The sequence below is a fragment of the Acomys minous genome, assembly GCF_964271855.1.
Source record: "Acomys minous genome assembly, chromosome: 16".
NCBI lineage: Eukaryota > Metazoa > Chordata > Mammalia > Rodentia > Muridae > Acomys > Acomys minous.
The window spans coordinates 48601089-48623864 of NC_140498.1; the positions used below are offsets into that span (position 1 = coordinate 48601089).

The 22776-nt window shown below is 52.4% G+C and overlaps 1 protein-coding gene across 9 annotated transcripts in view; it reads left to right on the forward strand.

Moving 5' to 3' along the window:
- CLEC16A (C-type lectin domain containing 16A) overlaps nucleotides 1-17797 on the forward strand; it is a 189192-nt gene extending 171395 nt beyond the window's left edge. For 8 of the 9 annotated variants that reach the window (XM_084763150.1, XM_084763153.1, XM_084763147.1 and 5 more), the window contains 2 exons: nucleotides 2809-2967; nucleotides 12882-17797. In XM_084763150.1, the coding sequence (XP_084619276.1) occupies nucleotides 2809-2967; nucleotides 12882-13237 (515 nt within the window). In that variant the 3' untranslated portion in view covers nucleotides 13238-17797. Of the gene's footprint in view, nucleotides 1-2808; nucleotides 2968-9585; nucleotides 9710-12881 lie in introns of all 9 variants that reach the window. The other variant, XM_084763155.1, reaches the window with a different exon arrangement.
- Nucleotides 17798-22776: the final 4979 nt, after the last annotated feature.

Sequence of the window (22776 nt, forward strand, 5' to 3'; positions counted from 1 at the left end):
GCAGAAGACCTGCCTTTAGAGACCCCCATGGTGCCAGCCTTGTCATCTGTTCAGGAGCACATGGCTCAGCCCCAGCTCTATTCCAACACTCAGCTTGTTTGCATGTGTGATAAATTGGCAGCTTGGGAAAAGCCACCCGACATTTTGATTTGTTACGGGGTAATTCATTTTCAAGGCAAGTAAATAGCTTATAAACTCAGGGGTTTACCACTGTAGGTGATTAAGAAGTAAGCAGCTATAAAGTTCACTGCGTGAAGCTGTGGCTGATTGTCCCTGTGGAATTCTCCTGAACAGTGTTGGGATCTGCCAGATGTTCTCTGTGTTTCCTCTGCTGGCTTCTCCTACCAGTCAGCCAGCCTCCCAGTGCAGCCTCATGGGGTCTGGAGCCCGGAGGCACTGCCATTCCCTCCGTAATAGCCATCGGGGTAGATGGCAAAGGGCAGGAAGCAGTGCCCACCAGGCCCGTCCACCTGCCACAGCCATGATGCATGTCACCTGCTCCTAGAGCATGGTTCTGGGTATCAGTGTGCTTGGTCAGGTAGTTAATAACAGTAGTTCTTCATGAATATTAGTATATACGTCACTGCTCCCTCGCCAAGTGCAGGGTCCCACTGAGTCTACAGGGAAGAGGTGTGGAGATCAGGAGGTCCTGTCTGTAGATGAAGAGAAGTAAGTGAAGAGGCTCAGGGCCTTCCATGAGCCCCCACTGACCAGTAAGCTTTCCTAGGGCCGGGAGCCTGCTCTACCCTTTGTACTTCATGGGGCCAAACACATTGCCCCATAGAAGACACGGTGCGCATTTCTAACCACATGGTCTCCATGGCCAATGACTCTATGCTATATAGCCAGGCTACATTTAAACCAAGTTCCAAAACTTCATCTCCCTAAAACTTTAATTGACGAGTTGGTTACTTATCTTGTTGTGTGACAAGCAGCTTAAGGACGCTTGGTTTGGCTCATGGTTTAAGGGGAAATAGTCCACATGGTGGGGAAGGCCCGATGACCAGAGGATGTGGTGGCTGGTCACATTGCATCCACGGTCAGGAAGCTGAGAGGTAAATGCTGGAGTTCCTCTCGCTTTCCCCTTTTTATTCAGTCAGGGACCCCAACCCAAGAGATGGTGCTGCCCGTGTTCAGAATGAAGACCCACTCTGAGAGCACCCTCACAGACAGGCCCGGAGTGTCTCCATGGTGATTCCAAATCTAGTCAGGTTTGCCATCACACAGGCAGTGGCCAGCACCTTCTACCTTCCTGTGTTCTGTGGAAGTAAGGCTGGTCCTGGAGAGCCTCCCGGAGGAGGTGTCAGCAGGAGCTGGACCTGGAGTTGCAGCAGTGCAGGAGAGGCAGAGTGAGCCTGGGGCCAGCTGTGCAGAGTGTGCTCACGGAGAGGCCAGGAATGTAGGGTACGTCATGGCCCTGTCTCAGCTCCATATAGCTTCTGAACGAGGGAGCAGAGGTGATGTGGTCTACGGTACACCAACTCCTGGGACAAAAGCAGAGCCCACATGTCTGCATGGGCTGCTGGGCTTATTGAGGTATTTATTCCTTGGGAGTTTCCATGTTTGTAGAGAATAAAATCAGATGTGTCAGCCCTTTGGGAAGGCAGAATGGAAGAGCTCAGAAGCCCCAGTCTGTGGAAAGCATGAGGCAGGGGTGCAGCTCCTGGGCCGTCCAGCAAGACTGAGCTTTGTCACAAAGAGGTACTTTTGGGATTTGAGGGCTTTTGGGGGGGGTTTGTTGTTTGTTCCTTTTTTGAGACAAAAATCTCACTATATAGACCACACTGGCCTCAAATTCAGAGATCTTCCCGCCTCTGCTTTGTGAGTGTTGTGTGTTGGGATTAAAGGCGTGTGCCACCACAACCAACATAAAGAACACTTTTTAAAAATTAAGACTTTTTTTTTATGTTTGAGTGTTTTGCCTACATGAATATATATACACCATGTATGTGTCTGGTATTCACAGAGGTCAAAAGAGGGCATTAGATCTTCTGGAACTGGAGTTACAGGCTGGGTTCTGAGCTGTCATGTGGGTCCTCTGCAAGAACAGCCAAGTGGTCATAACTCTGGTCAGCAGAGAGCACTCTTAGTGGGCATTGCTATGTGCCATGCCTGCTGAGGCCTGCTGGGGAGTCTCACAGCTCCCCAGCTCCCCCACTGTTGAGGCCATGAGAGTAAACAATCAGAAACAGACTGAGAGGCCTCAGTAGCAATTTACTTGCTATGGAGAAGTGGGGTTTGCCATGCAGAGCTAAGAGCCTCCACATGGATGAGTGGCTCTATGGCGGGCTATTGGTGGCTGTCCCTGAGCTCTTTAGCAGAGCCCTCATTCCTCCTGAACCTGCCCTTCCAGGACTGCCGAGGCTCTCCATTGTCCTAGTGACTTCCCAGCTCACCTTCCCTTTGGTAGAATGAAGCCCAAAATTCAGCCACAAGGAAGGATACTGGTCTCTGTGTTACCTTAAACACGAGCCCTGAGGCCTCAAAAAGCATAGCCAGCCATTGCTATGGGCGTAACAGACACCATAGCCTGCCTTGGCCTGGTCAGTGGCAGCTCATTCTGAAAGCAGCTTTACGCATGCTCAGATTGGCCCCTGACCGGAGGCATCAGCTCATTCTGGAAGACATGCCAAGAATCACAGAGAGACCAGACCACAGACCAATAGAGTTATCTTGACAAGTCCTCATGCTGCCTCCGAGGAAAAACTGGCCTCCCACTGTCTCCAGCTCAGCATGGAGGTAGCCCTCCTTCTGCAAAGCCTGCCAGCATTCCTCTAACTAATGATGTTGTGCACTGTTGTCTTGCAGGCTTTGCTGTGGCCCAGTGCATAAACCAGCATAGCTCTCCATCCCTGTCATCACCGTCCCCACCATCTGCCAGTGGGAGCCCCAGCGGCAGTGGGAACACCAGCCACTACGACTCAGGAGGTTCTTCCTCGGCACCGTCAGCAACCCAGAGCCCAGCAGGTATTGACCATGGGACATGGGAGACTTTGGAAGGCCCTTTGGGGACACTGTGGTACCTTGCCTCTGCTATGACCTTTGACCCACAGCTGCTCCTCATGGTGTCTGGGAGACACTGCCACTCAAGGGTGTTCTTCATGGTTGGGCAATATGGCATCACTCAACCAGCTGGGTTAGCGCTTATCTTGGCCGCTCTGCTCCACTGTGACCACAGAGCTGTCGGGGATGGTATCAGCCAAGCCTAGCCTAAGTGGCATGTCGTCACGTCTATGTGTGCCACCTGGAGGGGTCTCTCTGGGATGACTGTGTGAACCCTGGGAGAAGGAAGAATCATGTCCTTGCTAATTGTGCCCCCAGCATACAGATTTCCTCTTTCAGTGTTTGGCATTGTCTAGAGGACCCAGCAGAGGCTTGCCCTAGCCCTCTCAGGGAGGTAGTTCAACAGGACAGAGCAGGCTCATCGTGCTGTCCTTTAACACACACCAGTTCAGAAGTCACAGAGAGAGAGTTCCATAAGTGGACTCAGCCTGTAACGCCTCAGCTCCACCCCCACCTGTCTTGTCCTGGGCTGTTGTGAGCCCCTTGCACACGTGTCTCTGTCTTTTCTGCATCAGGTCCCAGGGAACAGACATCAGGCTTGGATCCTGATTAGCACAGCCCCAACTGCAGCCAAAAGGGCAGGACTGCGGGGCTGCATACATAGCAGCACTACCCTGTGATCTACATACAGGGCACCCATGTGTCTAGCCTGTACCTGCTCCATGCCCTTCTCTAACCCTCCGAGGTCTGGTCAGGTCCCTGCCCGGCATACCTCATGGGGCACCTATCCCTCTTCCTGTTTAATATGGAACACGGGGAGACATGTCAGGCAAAGGCCATAGTGCTGTAGCCATCCATTGGGCCCAGTGTCTTCCTGGATATTGTACTTCCCTCCCTGAGGGTTTCATCTTCCCAGCAGTGGATGAAATCACCCTGGTACCAGCCCTGTGTCCACCTGTGCTATGCCCACAAGGTACTTTTTTCCATCTCCTGTTGCCGTCACAAGGCCCAGGCAGGAAGGTTACCCTCAGGCCCACATCATTGGAACCTCCTCTAACTCACTGCTGGCTCCTCTCCCTGCCCCCCAGGCTAGGGGAAAAGTAACTCTGGACTCAGTTGAGGGTTAGCTACATATCCAAGCAGTTGCTGTGCAAATGGATCATGCTTCAAAGCAAAGAACAGCTCCTGGAACCCTATCCTGGTCTCACCTTGCTCTAGGACAGGAGTACAGGGCTGTATATTCATGTGCTGTATGCATACACTTGCTGACATGCACATTTCTGTATATACTGTGAACCCAAACACTCCTGTTTTCCAGCACTCTGCAGGTAGAAGGTCTTTTCCACATAGCTAGCGACAACTTTCTTCCATTTTTAAAGAGACCGAGACAGCATCTAAGGAAGCAGGTAGCTGCTTACATGCTTCCCTGCCTAAAACTAAGACCAAGAGAGGCCTTACACTGCCCAAATCAACCCTATAATCTGCTCATTCTTTCTGCTGTGGCCTCCCTCAGCCCCCAGCCCCACCATTCCTGCCCAGTGCCAACAACATGTCTTCATATCTCACAGATCCAGGGGCCATTAGCCTAGCTGTCAGATGGCCAGGCAGTTCCAGTGCGTAAGTGATAGTCGGGACCTAGGAGGTGCCTGCTCCCTTTCACTGCATCCCGGCAGGCACACCAGCCCCATTTTTTATGTGACATGACAGTAAAAGCCTGGGCCTGGCTACTCATCCACCTCTGTCCACTCCACAATAGCTCACCTCTTTCAGAGAAGCTGACCTGACCAAGAGCTATGCTTCATTCTGGGGACAGGAATCAGATGACCTGAGATGCAGCTCTTGATCCTGAGGAGACCGCTGGAGCCTATGTCCACTCCACCTCAGTGCCCCAAGCGCATGCTTTGTTACTGAAGGTCCGGCTTAGCCAGGCTGTTCTTCCATGCCTATGCCCTATCAGGCTGTGCTCTAGGGGAAAGCCAAGGACAGCAGAAAGTGGGGGGGGTAGGAGGGAGTCCCTCTACCAAGTATCACAGTTTGACATTAGCTCTAAGTGACAGCGCAGTATTTAGGGATCAGAGAAGATGCCCCCGCATAGCCTACTGGCCAGTTTTTATACCTGCCAAGGGCTGCCAGCATCAACTAGAGGCACTGTCTTAGGGTATCCAGCTGTAGTTAGATTAACCTGAGGAGCCTGTCCCCACATCATCCATCAAGTCTGCCTGCTGCTCACCCTGAGCAGCTGTGGCCTTGCCAAGAGTCCATTTGTCCTCCAAGTAGTTTTGAGGGCATGGTGCTAGCACAGAGCATTGCTGGCCTTATATCCACTGAACCTCCCAGAGGCCAGGGAACACCTTTGTACAAAGAGCAGCTGCCAGGCCCCTCGAGCCAGGAGAGCAAACTCGAGAGGCTTAGAGGCACCCATGCCCTACTGCAAGGTCATGTATCTGGTCAGGAAGTGTACGATTGATGCCATCCAGCTAGTGAGACAGCAGTTTCCCATGTCTGCTGTATGGTGTTGAATACTGAAACCTGTACAGGGGGCAGATCACAGAAATACAGCTAGGTGAGGGTTAAGTCCACTGACGAGTAATTCAGTAGGGCAGCTCTGGGTCCCAGTACCTTTCTGCCAGTTCCAAAATAGCTGGAAGAGCAGATTGGAACATTCCTGAGCACAGAGAAACACTGAGTGTCTGAAGCAAAGACATTCCTCTTCCCTCGACTTGATGACCACACGTAAGATACATGTATCAGAATAGCACAGCGCACCCCGCAAGTAATAGGCGCCCATTGTGCCAGTCTAGGCAGTTTAGAGACCTAGGGAAGACACTCATACTTTCCTGGCATTGCTCATGGCCTAGATACCCATGGTCAGTGTGGCTTCCTCCTCAGCCCACACATGGCCACCCCGTGTATCCCCTGCAAGGCATTGCCTGGGAGCACTACGTAGGCAGCCTCCTCCCTGAGGCCTTCCCCTCCTCCATTGGAAAACAGAACAGCTCTGACAGATCGTGCCATTAGCCAGTGGGAGAGTCCAAATGTGAACCCGACTGTTGGCGACTCCAGAGCCATGCCCTGTCTTCTAATAACAACCCAGTAGGGTAAGGGACATGGCCCCTGAGCCTTTCTCATACTTCCAGGGGTATGCCATGGACCTAAGTCAGAGTTTGAATTCTGACTGTAATGACTTGTTTACAGCTGTCCTTCATCATACACAGTTGCCTGTGGGCCCGCCTCCAAAGCCACTGTCCCACTCACTCATCAAGCCCTGGGAACTCATTTAGTACAGGTGGTAGATGGCTGGGCCTTGTGGGTCCCAACTAGAGAAATGCTTGCTGAGTCCCCAAAGCACAGTAGGCCCCAGATAGCCACATTCTCTTCTGATGGAGGGTTATCCCCAAACTTAGGGTGACTTGTATATCTGTTTTGTCCACTAGCCTGACCTCACACTTCCTGCCTGGGTTTGAAAGACCCACATGTGTCCCCAGGATGGACAGTGTCAGTTTCTTGTGGGGGCTGTGTGCTCAGGCCTCAGTGATGCAGGCTGCCTGTCTTGGTTAGGTAGCCCTGAGCCCTGGCCCAAGACAGTCCTCTACTAGATGGGCCTCTTCGCTGATTCTTTCAGTCTGCCTGTCTCCCTGGAGCTTCCTCGCTGCTCTGTCTTTCTCTAGGCAGACAGACTCGTGCTGAGGTCCTACTATGCACATTAGGGACACCAGGTGACGAAGCAGCATTCTCACAGATGAACAGAGCCAGACGAGGACCATTAGATGACCACAGAGGCATGTGTGCAGTCGGAATACACAGTGAGGGACCAGGCGGGGCCTCCACCAGCTAGCACAGAGCAGCTGTAGAAGGCTCCTGTATTCCTAGAGATGAGACCCAAGGAGTGAATGCTTCGAGCCTGGAGCCCCTCAGGAACAGGTGTCTTGAGCCTCACATAAGTCCACCTGTGCCCCACCCCTGTATCTTTCTGGAGACGAGTAGTTTCCTTTCCCCATCTCCCTAAAACTTCCTGTAAATCCTGCTCTTCTAAGTAGAGAAGCAGCCTCATGACCAAGGCCTCTGCCCAGAAGTGGTTTTAGAACCTGTAGGCCCAGCACTGGCTGGGACCACAGCCAAAAAAAGGTGCCCCGAGGGGTCAACTGATGTGCTAAGCCAACAGCGCCTGCTGTGTCCCCTCCCAGCCTTACAAAGTTGTGCATATTTCAAGTGACTTTTTAACAAGGCTAACGTTGGGAGCCCACAGACACCCCAAACTGAGAGGGAGCCCACACTGAATCGCAGGCTGCCTGAGGAACCAGTCAGAGACAGTGAGAAGGACTTTAGTGTTGCTGGTCAGCTTTGCCATCAAAACTACACCCAAAGGGACCCGACTCATCATCACTCTGTTCGCCCACTGCTCCTTCTTGTATCTTAGTCTTTATTTTTTGACGTCAGTCCCTCTGTGTTGTCCAGGCTGGCCTTGAACTCTTAGACTCACGTGATCCCCCTGCCTTAGCCCTGAGTACTGACATTGTAGGCCTTTGCCATGGCACGCAGCTCCATTGCACTTTAGCTGAAGTGCTTTGGGGTGGCCAGCCTCATGATGCATGTGTGCACGTATGAGCATGCTTGGATGGCTGCTCACAGCCATACCCAGTTGTACACACTCACACTCTGTGGAATTCTGTTTCTAAGACAGCTCTTACCAAGTAAATCTGACTAGCCTGGGATGGATGCTCCTCCTACCACAGCCTTCAGATAACTGAGATGACAGACATTGGCCTCTAGGTCCACCTTCCTTATTGTATCCTGAGGAGAAACTGGCCCCTTAGATTCTGGTTCCGTGGCCTACCCTGAGTTCCTTAAACAGACCCTTGCATTTCTGGCGTCCGCATGCACTAGGTTTTACGGTTTCTTTGTGAGCCTCTTTGAGGCCAAAAACAGAAAGTGTTTATTGGAAATGATGCCAGAGTGAAGGTCAGGCCACCCATGGGAATGTAAAGGTCAGCCTGTGCACTGCAGCCACCATTGGCCATCCCAAGGGCTCACAGGAAAAAGAAAGGGCTGGCTTCTGGGGCCCAGTGTCGAGAGCCTCCATGACCTCCACCCCCAGGCTCCCTTCCTCCCCACATTGTCTCTAAGCAGCCTGCCTTGATTTTTACACTCAAGTTTTGGCCATGTGGTCTAATAGGCCTTCAAGGGCAGACACTCCAAGGAGGCAATGCTGTCTTTTCCTGATTTTCTCGGTCGTGGTGGTGGTGATAGTGGTGATGGTGATGATGATGGTGGTGATGATAGTGGTGGTAGTGATGGCAGTGATGGTGGTGGTTGTGGTGGTAATGGTGGTTGTGATGGTGATAGTGATGGCTATGGTGGTGATGGTGGTTGTGGTGGTGGTGCTGCTGCTGCTGGTGGTAGTGATGGCGATGATGATGTTGGTGGTGGTGATGGTGGTTGTGGTGGTGGTGCTGCTGCTGCTGGTGGTAGTGATGGTGATGATGATGTTGGTGGTGGTGGTGATGGTGGCTGTGATGTTGGTGGTGGTGGTGGTGGTTATGGCAAAATATACCCAACATAAAATGGACAGGTGTGGCCGTCCTCAGCATGGCAACCCATGGTGCTTACGCATGTTCCCCCTGTGCTCTGTGGCTTTCCTCTTAGCTCTACTCTTACAGTTTGTCTCTGAGACCATGACCCCAAAAACACCATGAGCCATTCCTTGTGTTCTTGTGCCAGCCTGTGCATTCCCAGTCAGCCACCGAGTGCCTGGTCTCCCCATTTCCTGCTCTGTGCCCTGGTCCTTGGTTCCCAGGGTGGGGCTTTCCAAGCTGTCCCTCTTCCCCCAGGCACCTTCAACATCTAAGAACGCTGGAAGCAGATCCCTCCATATCACCCTCCCCGGGGTCAGAAATGCTTAGTTCACTCTGGTTTGGCACTGCCTTTCCCACCATGCCCCTCCTTCCTGCAGGCACTTCCTCCTGTATGTCCCATCTTTCTGCAGGTCCCAGATAAAACTGACAGGCAGTTTTGTCCCTGTGTCCCCTGATTTTTCTTACAAAACCAGAAGTTATCAGTGCCCCAAATCTTTGCAACAGGATTGAACCTTCTCTATCTCTAATGATATTAAGTTGCATGAGTGAGGGATTGGAGCTCAGTCAGCCATGTGCTTGCCTGGCAGGCACAAAGTCTGGATTCCATCCCTGGCACTACATAAACCAGGCCTGGTGGTACATGTCGGTAATCCCAGCACTCAGGAGGTAGAGGCAGGAGGATCAGAAGTTCAAGATTCTCCTTGGCTATATAGCACAGTCTGAAGCCAGCCTTGACTATATGAGACCCTATATAAAGTAGAAAAGTTGCACAAATGACCAGTTTTTTCCTTAGATCTCCTGACCTTGGCTCACCCTGGGGGACAGTATGGACATGTCTTTTCTACTTGGCAGGCTGGCAGGCTGGGGGCCAGCTGAATTCTAGCCCTTCTCTCTCTGTTGTTGCTAATGCTCACCGTCCGTTGCTGCCTTGTCGCTCTCTTCTCCACCTCACCTTCGCCGTTCCATTGTTACAGGCTTTCTATGATCTGTCGCTGTGTTTTCCCTTTAGTCAGGAGTGGCAGGAAAGGACGCCGGCGTGTGTTCAGCCTGTCGGAGGCCGACAGCCACGGCGGCCACTGGGTTTAGTGCTTCGACCAGCAGCTGCCACGGCAACTCACGCACAATCAAATCAGGCATGTTTCCTTCAGAAGTCCCCATGGGCCCATGATATCCCTGTCATAAGCAACAGAGTCAGCATGAGCAGGGCCCGCAAGCTGGGCCTAGAGAGCACGCCATCGGACCTCAGCTTCCCTGAAGCTAGCTCTTTCCCTCTCTGTCCTCTCTCTAAGGCCACACCCCAGTCCTCTACCCCAGGTCAGTCCTTCCTGGGTACCCCAGAACACTGCACTTGTCCAGCAGTCAGGCTCAGTGTGGCCTCTGCAGAGTTAGCCCCAAGCTGGAGGCCATGTCCCATGTGTCCACAGATCCCAGCCACTCAGTTCAGTGTTGACTAGGGAATTGAGAGTTTGTAAAGGGCAACCTAGCAGGTTCTTTCCCAGGCTTGGCCAAAGCTAAGCAGCAAATACAGCTGTCATGCACGCCCAGTGTTACCTCCTTGATAGGCGCCATCTTTCCAGTGCCCCAGTCACTTTAAGCATCACCAGGAAAGGACCATCCTGGGACATTTCCCTGATGCTTGCTGACATATTCACATGTTCACAGTGTGTGTCAGCAGGAGCCCTTCACTTTGTTTTCCGTTCGCCAGCTGACCCTCTGAGCTTTGCGTCAGCCTGCTACCTGGAGCTCTTCCTTCTTCCCACAGCGCTTGTCGGCCGCTCCAGCCTCTATACAAGCAGTCCATAGCAGACCAGCGAGGCGCTGCACCCTCATGGGAACACAGCTTGCTGGAGCTGCCACTCTTGCTGTGGCTCTCTCGACCTCCAGCCCACGGCCAACCCCTTCTCTCCAGTGCCCAGCGTATAGCCTTCAGGCCCGGGGACCTCAGCCTTCAGGCCCGGGGACCTCAGCCTTCAGGCCCGGGGACCTCAGCCTTCAGGCCCGGGGACCTCAGCCTTCAGGCCCGGGGACCTCTCAGCCTTCAGGCCCGGGGACCTCAGCCTTCAGGCCCGGGGACCTCTCAGCCTTCAGGCCCGGGGACCTCAGCCTTCAGGCCCGGGGACCTCAGCCTTCAGGCCCGGGGACCTCAGCCTTCAGGCCCGGGGACCTCAGCCTTCAGGCCCGGGGACCTCTCAGCCTTTAGGCCCGGGGACCTCTCAGCCTTTAGGCCCGGGGACCTCTCAGCCTTTAGACTCGGGGACCTCAACAGAACAGGGGTGCCAAAGACCCAACAAGTCACCTTTGCTGCTCAGCCTTTGAGCAGCACGTGGCCTTGCAGTGCCTTCCCTGGGGAGCCTGCCCTACTTCTCTTTTTTGCTTCTTTAGTTAGATGAATTTGCTGCCCATTTTTAGGAGGTAGTTCCTAGTATAAACAGAAATTGAAGGTAGGAGCAAGAGGGCATTCTCTTTTTCTATTAAAAATGACTAGGAGTATTTTTAAAGGTGAAAAAAACAAAACCAGCCCTTTTAACAAAAAGTTACTTTTCTAAAGGCAGCCATTCGTGTGTATGGCATTGTTAGTTGGTTTTCTTTTCTTTCTTTCTTTCTTTCTTTTTTTTTTTTTAATGCATTTGACTCTGGCCTTCCTGATTATTCTCATCAGCAAAAGCCCCACCACAGAACCAGGAAGGCAGTGTTTCTGCTCCCTACTCCCTATCCCCCAACTCCAGTGGCAGGACAATTCCATTTGCAGACTGAGGCATTTCCAAGCTGCCTAGCCATGACCCTACATGGAAGAGTTCCCAGGTAGGCTCAGAGCCATTAGAGGTCACTGAGCTTCTGAGTGGCACTTGGAGACAGCAGGGTCACAACAGGGACCTGAGCTGAAGCCAGCCAGCTCACGGGCACTGCTCTTCAGTGGAGCAGATTAGTGGAGAGCCAGAGGAAGCAGCACTGAAGGTGCGAGCACCTCTGACACCTGCAGCTCCCCAGCAGGGATGAGCCCAGAGCCGCAGGGAGTGGCTTTCTCTAGAAAGCCTTCTTGCCCTCTCCCCTCTTCTATTTTGTCTTTTTAAAGAACGCACAGGCTGGTGCAGTAGCTCATGGTAAACATTTGGCTAGTATTATGCCTGAGGCTCTGGGTTCCATCTCCAGCAGTACAGAAAATAAATAAATAAATAAATAAATTTTAAAAAAATTCTTATGAAAGAATAGGCTGGGCCCTTCCATCTTCCCGGAGCCCATTGAAAAGAGGAAGGCAGTATGCGCTGGGAGAGTCCGTGTGCTCTGTCCTTACCTGTGGCTCCTCCGCACTCCACCCCATCCTTCATGTTGCCTGGTTTTATTTTGTTCTACGTTCTTCCATCCTCCGGCTCTATGTTTGGTTCGCTTTTCTGTTTTATTTTGGTGTAAATGAGAAAACAAAAACGAAGCCAACTAGAATAACCTTGAACCCAGTCTACATCCCATCTGCCCTGTCAGTCTGTCACACAGTCCCAGGCTGAATGAGTGCCATCTTCCCTGGAGGCTGTAAACACCAACACCCACACAAATATGAATGTGCAGCCAAGCCACGCTCCCAGCACGTCCTCTCACGGCCTTAAGATGCCCAGCCTCTGGAGTCCTGGTGGCTTTCCCCTGGAATGCCACATGCTCCTGGCCGAGTCATCATTGAGAAGCAAGTGGCCTGTGTCTCTCCACCGCCTAATCAAGGGGTTTATAAAGCAAAAACCAGCTATTCTGCATCTGGTGGAGGCTGATGGCTCCTCTTCATGGCCCTGTGGGAATCCTTTGACAGTGGTGGCCCTGGGCAAGCCCATCCCCTTGGTGACTCTAACTTACCTGTGAGATTTTAGAAACTAGGAAGTTCTACCTATTTTATTTAAACTATTGCACTGGATTCTTTGGCAAGTATCTCCAAATGTAGCCTCTGGAAATAGCCTGGAATTGTAGGTGTACCCCAACCTGTTTGCTTTCAGTTTACATATTTACCATCAGGCAGTTGGTCCAGACTCACCCTGCATACAAAAGCCTGCCAAGGCCAGGTTTCACTTTCAGTATTCACCTGTTGATTTCACACAAGGCCTGAGTTTTCCCCTGCTGTCACAGTCAGGTGTCCTGGTCCTCACACACTACCCATAGGCCTAAGTAAGATGAGACTTTCACTTCTGGGTTCCAAAAAGGAATAGGTGGGACCAGGCCATTCCCTAATACCAGCAGTCTCCCCACCTTGGTACAGGGCAGGAGTGGGTGCCAGCTGGTTACAGCATCACCAGAGCTGAGAATGTCTCTGCTTTCCTTTCCACCTAGATGCCCCCACAACTCCGGAACAGCTTCAGCCTCACCTTCTAGACCAGTCGGTGATTGTGGACGAAGTGGATGCCAACTCCAAGCCCAGCAAGACCTTGGCCAGGAGCTCTGAGGTGGAGCCCTTGCACCTGTCCCCCAGCCTCCTCCCTGCCCAACAGCCCACCATCTCCTTGCTCTACGAGGACACTGCTGACACACTGAGTGTGGAGTCGCTGACCCTTGTCCCCCCTGTCGATCCTCACAGCCTCCGAGCCCTCACTGGCATGCCCCAGCTCCCTGCACAGGCCACAGCAGGTGCAGAGACCCCAGATGAGGGTGCCGTATGCCCAGAGCCTGCAGCCCCCACAGAGCACTGAGTGGGCACCAGGGCTCTCCCTTTGTGTGTGAGGCCCGCTGGTAGGGACCCAGTGCAGTTTATGACAGCAAGACACAGCGGGAGCATTCACAGTTCTCCGTGGCCCTGGAAGCTGCCCCTGATACCTCTCCTGGCAAGACAGCCATGCACCATTGGAGTCTCTCATTGGCTCGGACCTCTTCCTGAGCACGCTGGGATCCTGGAGACAGCCTTCTGTGTGCAGATGACGGCATTGACCGCCTCAGGGGGCCCTTTCTCTGATCCTGACAGCCCTGGGTGGCAGGACCCACTGGCACCCTCCTTCAGGCAGCTTCCTTGTATTCACTCATAGTGTGCACAGAACTGAACAAGGTTACTTTGGGTAGAAATCTGTAGAAAAGCAAACCTAGATAAACATCTCTTTGGGCTATTTATTTCTGTTTTTGGCAACAGATGAAGAGATTTATTTAAAAATAATCTATTTTGGAGCAGGGGCAAAAAAGAAAAAGTCCTCAACCATAAGGCTTGGTGTCACGTTAGAAGTGTTAGCAGTTAAGATTCCCCTTTCTTAGAGCTTTTCTGTGTTTTTATTCTGAAGTTGTTGTGGGTGTCACTGCCTCTTTTCCTGAGTGGTTCTTGTTTCTCTGCCCCTAACTCTACAAGCCTGTGGGATGATGAAGTCTCTCCCTGAAACACTTGAGATGCTTCTAAACAAAATGAGTGAGATCTGAGTATGCACAGGTCATACGGAGTGAGAAGGCCAGAAACTTCTGTGCTCCCACATGACCTGGTGACATCTGCTCCCTGCTCAGGACACCACAGAGGCACAGCTTCCAGCGGGCTTGCTAACTTTTCTCTTCATCCAAGAAAGATCCATTGGTCCCAGTGTCCATGACAGGAATCAGAGGATTTAAGACACTGGAAGTTATCCTCAGATGTAACCAGTATGCATGTGGATGCCCAACCAGGGGCCCAGCTACAGAATGGGATTCTTTCCTTCCCTATTCGCTGCTGCCACCACCACACAGCTTGTTTCAGTAGGAAAGCCCCATACTTCTAGACATGTGCTAGCAAGGATCCAGATGTGTCGCTTTAGGCCCCAGCCTTCCTCTGCACTCACCAACAGGGTCACCATTTCCAGCTCCATGGCAAGGCCTTCTGTGGCTTTCCTGCAGATGTGGCCTCACAGAGTGTCAGTGTTCACCAAGGTGAACTTCAAGGGTACCCTTAGGACACATGTCACCTCCTCATTAGTCCTTGCCACCTCTGTTAAGCCCACTTCCCTACAGTGCTCCCTGGGAGGGGAGTGGTACCCGTGTAGACTGGCTTCTTTGGTCTTTAAAAGCACTCCAGTGGGCATGCCTGCCATACTTTCACTGTTAAAGACACAAGGTGGTTTCTGAAACAGAGAAGGCTGGGTCAGGACATGAACCAGCCATGCCTTCAGGCAGAAGCCCCAAAGGCTCTGGCAAAGAAGGATGCGCCAGGAGACTTAGAGCCCCTGGAAAGGGAGGAGAGTGGTGAACACTGGGAAGAGGGGCTCTCTGGGCCCCCACAGCCAACCCTGGGTATTTCTTGCTCGTTTGCAGGGAGGGGTAGACAGGAGCAGGCTAGCCCTGTCTTCAGCACAACTGTGCAGTTCGCGTTTTGAAATAACAGTTGCTAGGGCAGCATAAATGTTACAAAATGCAAGTGGCTCTCCACCCTGCAGTGTGGTCATGAGAGAAAAGCCTGTGGCCACCCTAACCCACATAGCAGGTAGGCACTACCCCTTCCCTGCAAGCAGGAGATTTCAAGGAAGGGAGAAGATCATGACCAGTGTGGTCAGCAAACCCTGAAAGGGTGGCAGCTATGCAAAATTTCACCAAGAACACGCCTCCCACAGCCAGATTGCTCCAGAAGCTTCTTGTAGCCAGGAGGCTGGGGCGTACCTCTAGGTGAGCAAATGGAAACTTCCTGTGAGCAGAGCTCCTTGGCCATTGGTGATGAGGGAGGGGGTTCTGGAGGGAGCAGTGGGACCTCCGAGCTCTAAGGAAGGACACTTACTCACCAAGATCTTGGTGGCAGTGGGCATAACCCAGTCTTCACATGCTAACTCTGTAACTGGGCTCTCCGGCCAGGCCTAGACAGAGAAGACATACTGGGTCTCCCACAGTCAGCAGTGGGAGGAAGAGCTGAGGGATATGTGGTCCAGAAGGGCCCACAGCTCCTGACCTGGAGGTCCAAGTTGGCCTGCAGAACCACTAATCTCATCTTCGAGGCCATGCACACTGCGGCTGCCCTGGTCTCCCTCCCTTCCACCACTGCCAGGAGCCTCAAGCACCTCACCTCAGCTTTGACCATCGTCATGGAGACATGCAGTGCTGCCTCGTCCCATTTGGAGGCTTGGGCAGGTGGGGCCCTTCCCACAGTCAGACCCAGTGCACTGGTGAGGAGGTGGGGAAAAGGTTTCCAGAGCTGACCCCGCACCCACCCACCCACCCAAATACTTGCATTGCCAGAGGTTAGATAACAGCATCCCTCCTAAAGACGGCACTGGCTTTCTCTGTGGCCTCTAAAATGCAGTTGTAAGTAAGGCACAGGTAAACTAAGCCTGACCTTTTGTAGATGCAATAAATAAATGTCACACAGTCACAATGGGTAGAAGGTTCAATGCCTCTTCCCTTCCTTGGAGCTGAAGCTCTGAGGAAAAAGGGGAGACAGAGCTGGGGAGCTGTGGCCAGGGAAGTGCCAGCAGGACTTCTACTTTGTGGGGACTGAACCCAATGGGGGGGGGGGGGAATGAGTGCTAGAACTTCCTTGTAAATTGGAAGTTGGCAATAAAAAGCAAAACCAATGGCCCAGGAGTGTAGCCTGCTGTTCCTCAGCACCATGGCAGGAGGCTGTGCCACGGGAAGGTCCTCAGTCACCTTGACTTGTCGTCACCACTCAGGTGGGACAAAAGGACTAGAGACTTCCCTGACACCTCCAGGGCTGCTGAGGCCAGTCCAGGAGCATCCCTATTTGGGAAGGGCCTACCCACGAAGGGGGGCAGGGTCTGGGATTTGCTCTGCCTCAGCTGCTCCAAGTCTGGTGCTCTGGACGTGTAATACTGACTAGTATGACCCTACATGTTAGGATAGGAGCAGGAAGCCGCTGTATTGTGGCTTTAGAGACCAGGGGAGTAGGAAGGGTGGTGGTCACAATTCCTGCACACACCAACATGCACCAACAAGTAAAGCCCTGGACCAGGAATCACGGGTCTTCATAGCTTCTGCTCCAGCTTCAGTGTAGCCCAGAAATGCCTGGGGTCATAAGGATCTTGACAGCAAACCCAAAAGAAGCTGGACACTCAGCAGCCCTGAGGCCCAACCCTGTGCTGGTGGCCAGTGGAGCCTACTTCCCCTTCTAGCCTGTGGTTTGCCTTAACTCCTTGGAAGTCCAGCCATGATGTCTGGGGTCCTGAGTGGGGCTGGAGTCTGTCAGCCAAGGCCCACCTGCAGCCTCCGTCACCCCACAGCAGTCCTGTTTGGTTGTGTGGGCGTTCATGTTTGAATAGCCTCCGTCTGTAGGAGGAACTCGCTGCAAAGATGCACAGCAGGGAGGAGTGTGTGACCTCAGGATGGATAGAAGCCAGGACAGCAGTTGTCCCAAGGCTCAGTTATCTCCCTGCCCGGGTCTCCACATCAAGAACCAGGCCCTCAGGGGTAGAGAGACCCTGGGTGGGTGGATGGGGGCACGCTTACCTCATGCCATCCCATATATATAGATTAGGAAACAGGAAGTAGGCTTTGTGCCGTCATCCTGACCTGCAGTCTGCACAGCAGAGGTGCAGGTTCCCAGGCTGAGATAAGAAGATAAAGCAGCATTTCACAGACATAGATATATGTTAGAATCGTCTGGAACCCAAGCCCAAAACTAGACGCACACACCCCAGACCTAGTCAGCAAAACCCCTGCAGTAGCCCCTCTGGGAGGCCTTAGCATTGTCTGGGCTCCCAGGCACCTAGAGCCCACCTGACATGGGAGTGTGGCTGGCACTGGCTGTTGGCTGCTACCCGCACTCACCTACCCCCACAGCAGCCCTGCTTTGGACATGTGGGCATTTGCATGTCTTGGTGGCTTTGGTTAGACAAGGAACTTACTGTGAGTAAACTCAGGAAGGTAGTCTCTAAGTGGGGCCAGTTGGGTGGACTCCTAGTCAGTCGTGACGGCTTTGTATCTGTGTGAACACACATGCATGTATATGAAAGGTGGGAGCCAGAGGTCCCACCTTAGTGTCATTACTCAGGCACTCTCCAGTTGGTTTTTGTTATTTATTTGATTGATTGGTTTGGTTTTTTGAGACAGGGTTTCTCTGTGTAGCCTTGGTTGTCCTGGACTCACTTTGTAGAGCAGGCTGTCCTCGAACTCATAGAGATCTGCCTGCCTCCGCCTACAGAGTGCTGGGATTAAAGGTGTGCGCCACCATGCCCTGCTTCTTTGCCTAGAGTTCACTGGTTTGGGCTGGCCGGCAGCAAACCCTAGGAATCCTCTCCATCTTTCTAGTGTCACCTCACTCTGCTTGCTTTTTTGTTTTAAATAAATTTTTTTTATTAACAGTATTCTTTGCCTTTCATTTATTTATTTACTTAATGTATGAGTGCTCTATCTGCATGTACACCTGCAGACCAGAAGAGGGCACCAGATCTCATTACAGATGGTTGTGAGCCACCATGTGGTTGCTGGGAATTGAACTCAGAACCTCTGGAAGAGCCATCTCTACTGAGCCATCTCTACAGCCTAAAACTGTTTTGTTTTTTTGTTGCTTTTTTAAAATAACTATAAAAATGTGGGTTCTGGACATTGAAGTCATGTCCTCATGCTTGCAAGGCAAATGTTTTACCAAGCACTTATTCCCAGGCTCTTTAGAAATTGATTCTCTCTGCAATCTGTTACAATAGGAAATTGACAAATACCAACCAGAACACCACTGTGGCTGGTATGGTGGCTGGGAACCAGGCACTTTCCGTTCTCCTGTTGTGTCCCCACCCAAGGCTGGAGGCATCCCCTGCAGATCAGTGCTGTCACTGTCTCCTTAGAGGTCTGTCACAGTGTGACAGATCTGCCCACTACAAGCAGGAGGGGCAGGTAAGGGCAGGTGGCAGCATTCTGCCTGACTGCAATCTGAGCCCTGCAGTGGAGGGGAAGACGCTATGCCTCCCAAGCAGCCAGATGAGGAAAGCCCCTTCTATTTCTGTGTGATTCTTCATGGCTCTTCAGGGTGTTGGGAAAGAACCCTCTGGCCTAACGTGCTTTTCTCCAGAGGAGGGTGGGTTTGGCATCACTAGACCCTTGGGGTTTCCCAGGAATTCACTCAGGGGTACATGACGCCCACTGGGAAGCTTGCATGCCTCACTCTTCTCCCCCTCTCCCCCCCCCCCCCCCCCCGCAGGCTGTGGTGCCCTGCTCATGACTACCACAGCCATTAAGGCTCTAGGTACCAGGTCTGCCCTTGGCCTGGCACCTGGGCCCTATCCCTCCTCTGATACTCCACACCCGACTTCAGCCTCCCTTCCGGATAGCAGCTGCATCCAACCGCACACATCAGCACACTAGCAGACCCTGCCTTGGTCCCAGGCTATGCTATCACACTCCCAGCAGGGTGGAGCCCATAACTGTAGGGCCCACAAGTACAAGCTCAGGCTCAGCACAGCCAACACCTTCTGGAAGCCCAGGGGGACCCTATTCCATGCCTCTATCCCAGTTTCTCATGCTCTGCAAGCCTCGGTGTCCTGATGGGTGAGTCACCAGGCTCTAGCTCCATGGTCACGTGGTTCTGGGTCTCCATGTCTCATCACCCTCTCCCCGTCCCTAAAGACACTAGTCATGGAATGAGGACCCACCCTGACCCAGAATGACCTCATAAGATCCTCAGCCTGCTGTCATTTGCAAAGACCCTAGTGCTAAACAGTCATGACCACAGGTGCCAGAGATTAGAGCACGGGCATGCGTCCTTAAAGAGCCCATGGCTAAGCAAGCCAACTTGCCAGGAATGAGCAACACCACACAAGCTCAAGCCCAAAGAGCTTACTTTTGGAGTTTGGGTGGTGGTGTTTGAATTTGAGGTTTGTTGTTTTTAGTGGTGTTTGAATTTGGGGTTTGTTGTTTTTAGTGGTGTGTGATATTTGTGTGTGTGTGTGTATATATGTTTCATGTCTGTGCACATGTTTTCAGGCGTACTTGTATGTGTGCATGCACATATGTTTGTGCACATGGAAGCCAGAAGACAGCCTTAGGCATTGCTCCTCCGTCTTGTTCAGGGTTACTGTTGCTGTGATGACGAAACACCATGACCAAAACAACACAGGGAGGAAAGGATTTATTGGGCTTACACTTCCACATCACTGTTCGGCAGCAAAGGAAGTCAGGTCAGGAAGTCAAGCAAGGAAAGAACCTGATGCAGAGGCTGTGGGGGAGGGAGGGAAGGCAGGGGGGGAGGGGCTGCTGTTCAGCCTGCTTTCTGATAGAACCCAAAGCCATTAGCCCAGGGATGGGTGACATTACCCAAGTGGGCTGGGCCCTCTCCATCAATCACTAATTAAGAAAATGCCCACAGGCTTATCTGTACTTTCTCAATTGAGACCCTTCCTCTCTGATGACTCCAGCTTGTGTCAAATTGACATAAAACTAGCCAGCACACTCGGGTACTGTCCACCTTGAGGGTTTTAGTTGGGTTTTTTTGGGGGGGAGGGGCTGTTGGAGACAGGGTTTTTCTGTGTATCCCTGACTGTCCTGGAACTTGTTCTATAAACCAGGCTCGCCTCAAACAGAGAGACCCACCTGCCTCTGCCTCCCAAGTGCTTGAATTAAAGGTGTGTCCTACCACTGCCCAGATCACCTTGATTTTTTTTTTTTTTTTTTTTTTTTTTTGAGACGGGTCTCTCACTGGCCTAAAGCTCACTAATTAGGCTAGGTCGGCTGGCCAGCAAACCCCAGGAATTTTTTTCTGCCTCCCCAGTGCTGAAATTACAAGTCCACAGTACCATGCCCACACCAACACACCTGAGGTTTCTTTGTACAGTCCTGGCTATTTTGGAACTCAGAAATCCGCCTGCCTCTGCCTCCAGCTTTTTTCTTTTTAAACTCATGTGCTTAGATAAACTCGGGTTCTCATGTACATCGGGCAAACACTTTAGCAGCTGAGCCACCTCTGCACCCCATCCCTCATGCCCCAGGCTGGCCTTGAACAGACGATCCTTCCTTCTTTCTGCCTCCTCCCATGACAAGATCACAGCTGTGCACCCTCCTCCAACCCCCACCTACTTAAACTCAGATTTAACCAAGCTCCATGCCTTCCTTGCCCTGTCCCCTAAAGGGGCTCCATATTGAGAGAGGCTTGCAAGCACCTCACCAAGGCTTCTTTTGGATGGGATTAGCAGAGTGGCAGAAGAAAGAACCAGGTCACAGTGGGACCCCACTACAGCTCTGTCCTTGTGGTCCATGAAGTAGACTCAGGGCTGCCAGATACAGGCAGTGTGCTGACACAGGTCACAGCATGACATGAGCTATGGATTTCTTGTCAGCTCTCCTTTAACAGAGTCCCCCAGTTCTGCCAGGCTGCGGGTGACCAAGTCTATCGACAGAATTTCCCCAAGTCTGCTGTGTGGCACTCTGTACCAGGAAGATGAATGGTAAGGCCTTTTTTAAAAAAAAAACAAAAACAAACAAACAAAAAAAAACTGGGTTCTAAATTCTCAGCCCAAGTTCCCATATGTCTTAATGTCCATACCCCAGTGTGGCCTCACCCACTTAGATTAATACTGGTGGTATTTTCCAGGCCTTCCCCCCAGCCCAGCCAACAACTGCTGGAAGGATTTTCCAGGGTCTGTTTGCCAGGAAAGATGCACTGGAGGCTTTCCTTTGTCTCCCTTAAAGAGTCTGTGTTGTCTCCCTGCCCCCACCCCACCCCCACCCCTCATCCCCCACCCACCTTCAACCCCCACCCCACGCCCAGTCGAGAGCAGTACTAGCTCCTCCAGATACAGTCTGTGCAGCCCTGCCCACCCTAAAGACCCTGGGGCCCTAAGCAAGTGGCTAAGCCTGGAGAAGACCAGCTTCCTCAGCAAACGGTCTGGCAGGTCCTTGTTTGAACACGTGAGATGGGAGCAGGTCAGTGCCCAAGCTAGCACTATAACCTAGAACCAGCCAGAATCGCATAAGGTTTGAAGAATTCCTGCTGCCACCCAGGCCTGTGACCCCAGCTACTCAGGAGGCCAAGACAGAGTCACCAGTTCAAGGAAAGCCTGGGTAACTTAGCAGGACCCTGTCTCAAAAGAAAAATAAAATGGGGCCGGAAATGTAGCTCACGGGTAAAGCCCTTGCCTAGCATGCCTGGGATTCCAGTCCCTGAATCGAGGAGGAGGAGGAGGAGGAGGAGGAGGAGGAGGAGGAGGGGAGAGGGAGGGGGAGGAGGAGCAGGAGCAGGAGGAATTATTCCTGTCACCGAGGGTCACAGTGGGATGGGCCCCAGAACTTTTAAATTTCTGAGAGAATTCTGAGGTCCAGGCAGAGTCTCTAGCTCTGCCTCATCCTCACCCTCTCCTGCCAGCTGGCTGGGATCACAGATGAACAGCTGCACTGGTGTCGCTTAGGTGTGACAGGACGGGGCTACAAGCTGCTCAGATTTCTGCTCTAGTTTTAATTCAGGGTACACTAGTGGGAAGGCTCTAGAAGGAATGAACACTTGACAAGAGGATGTGCTGGGGTGGTCACCCAAGTCCTCTGAGGCCCAAGTAAAGCAAAACACACAGGCATAACCTGCCCCCCCCAACATACACAACCCTCCTTCTCCTGGGGGACACTGATGCTCTTCGCCCTCGGGCACTATAGTTTTGACCTACCACAGCTGCTCTCCTGGGCGTCTGTCATACCTGGCCTCCATAATCCTGCAGCCACTAACTATCATGACTGGCTATATATGTGCCGCAGAGAGCCTGCCAGGAAAGCACTCCTGGGCACAGCAGGCAAGGAGAGGGTCCTGCCCTCCAAGCAGCCCATCCTCGCCACGCCCACCCCTCAAGAGCGCTATCCTGGACTGAAAGACCCCAGTCCGTGTCCACCCCAATACTTTAGCATCCGCCTTTCTTCCTCTCCATCCCTGATGGCCACCCATCCTCTGGCCACAAATCAGTGTCACTTTTTAGGGATTGTTCTGAAGCCTGGAGCCCCTGTGGGGAGGCCCAGCTTTCTTCATTCACAGAACACCCACCTTCCTTCCTGGTATGTGTCATACGTCAAAGGGGTTCTGTTCCTTTGATTGGTTACAGCATTCAGAGCTTCATTATTTGTTGACATAGGGTCTCGCAGCACAGAGTGCAGCCAGTTTGCTTCATGGGGGAAGGTGGTCCCAGATGGCAGGAGCGGGGGCCAGGAGGGAAGGGCAGGAGTCTGTAGTTGGACTGCTCTCTGTGGCCTCAGCCCAGCTAGAGCCCTGCCGGGGAACCATAGTGGAACCTGAGACCCGGCTGAGGGAAGGACCACAGAGCTAGCACGCATCCTGTCCTGAGCCCTGCTGTCGGGCTTTGTCCCTGCTGCTCCTCAC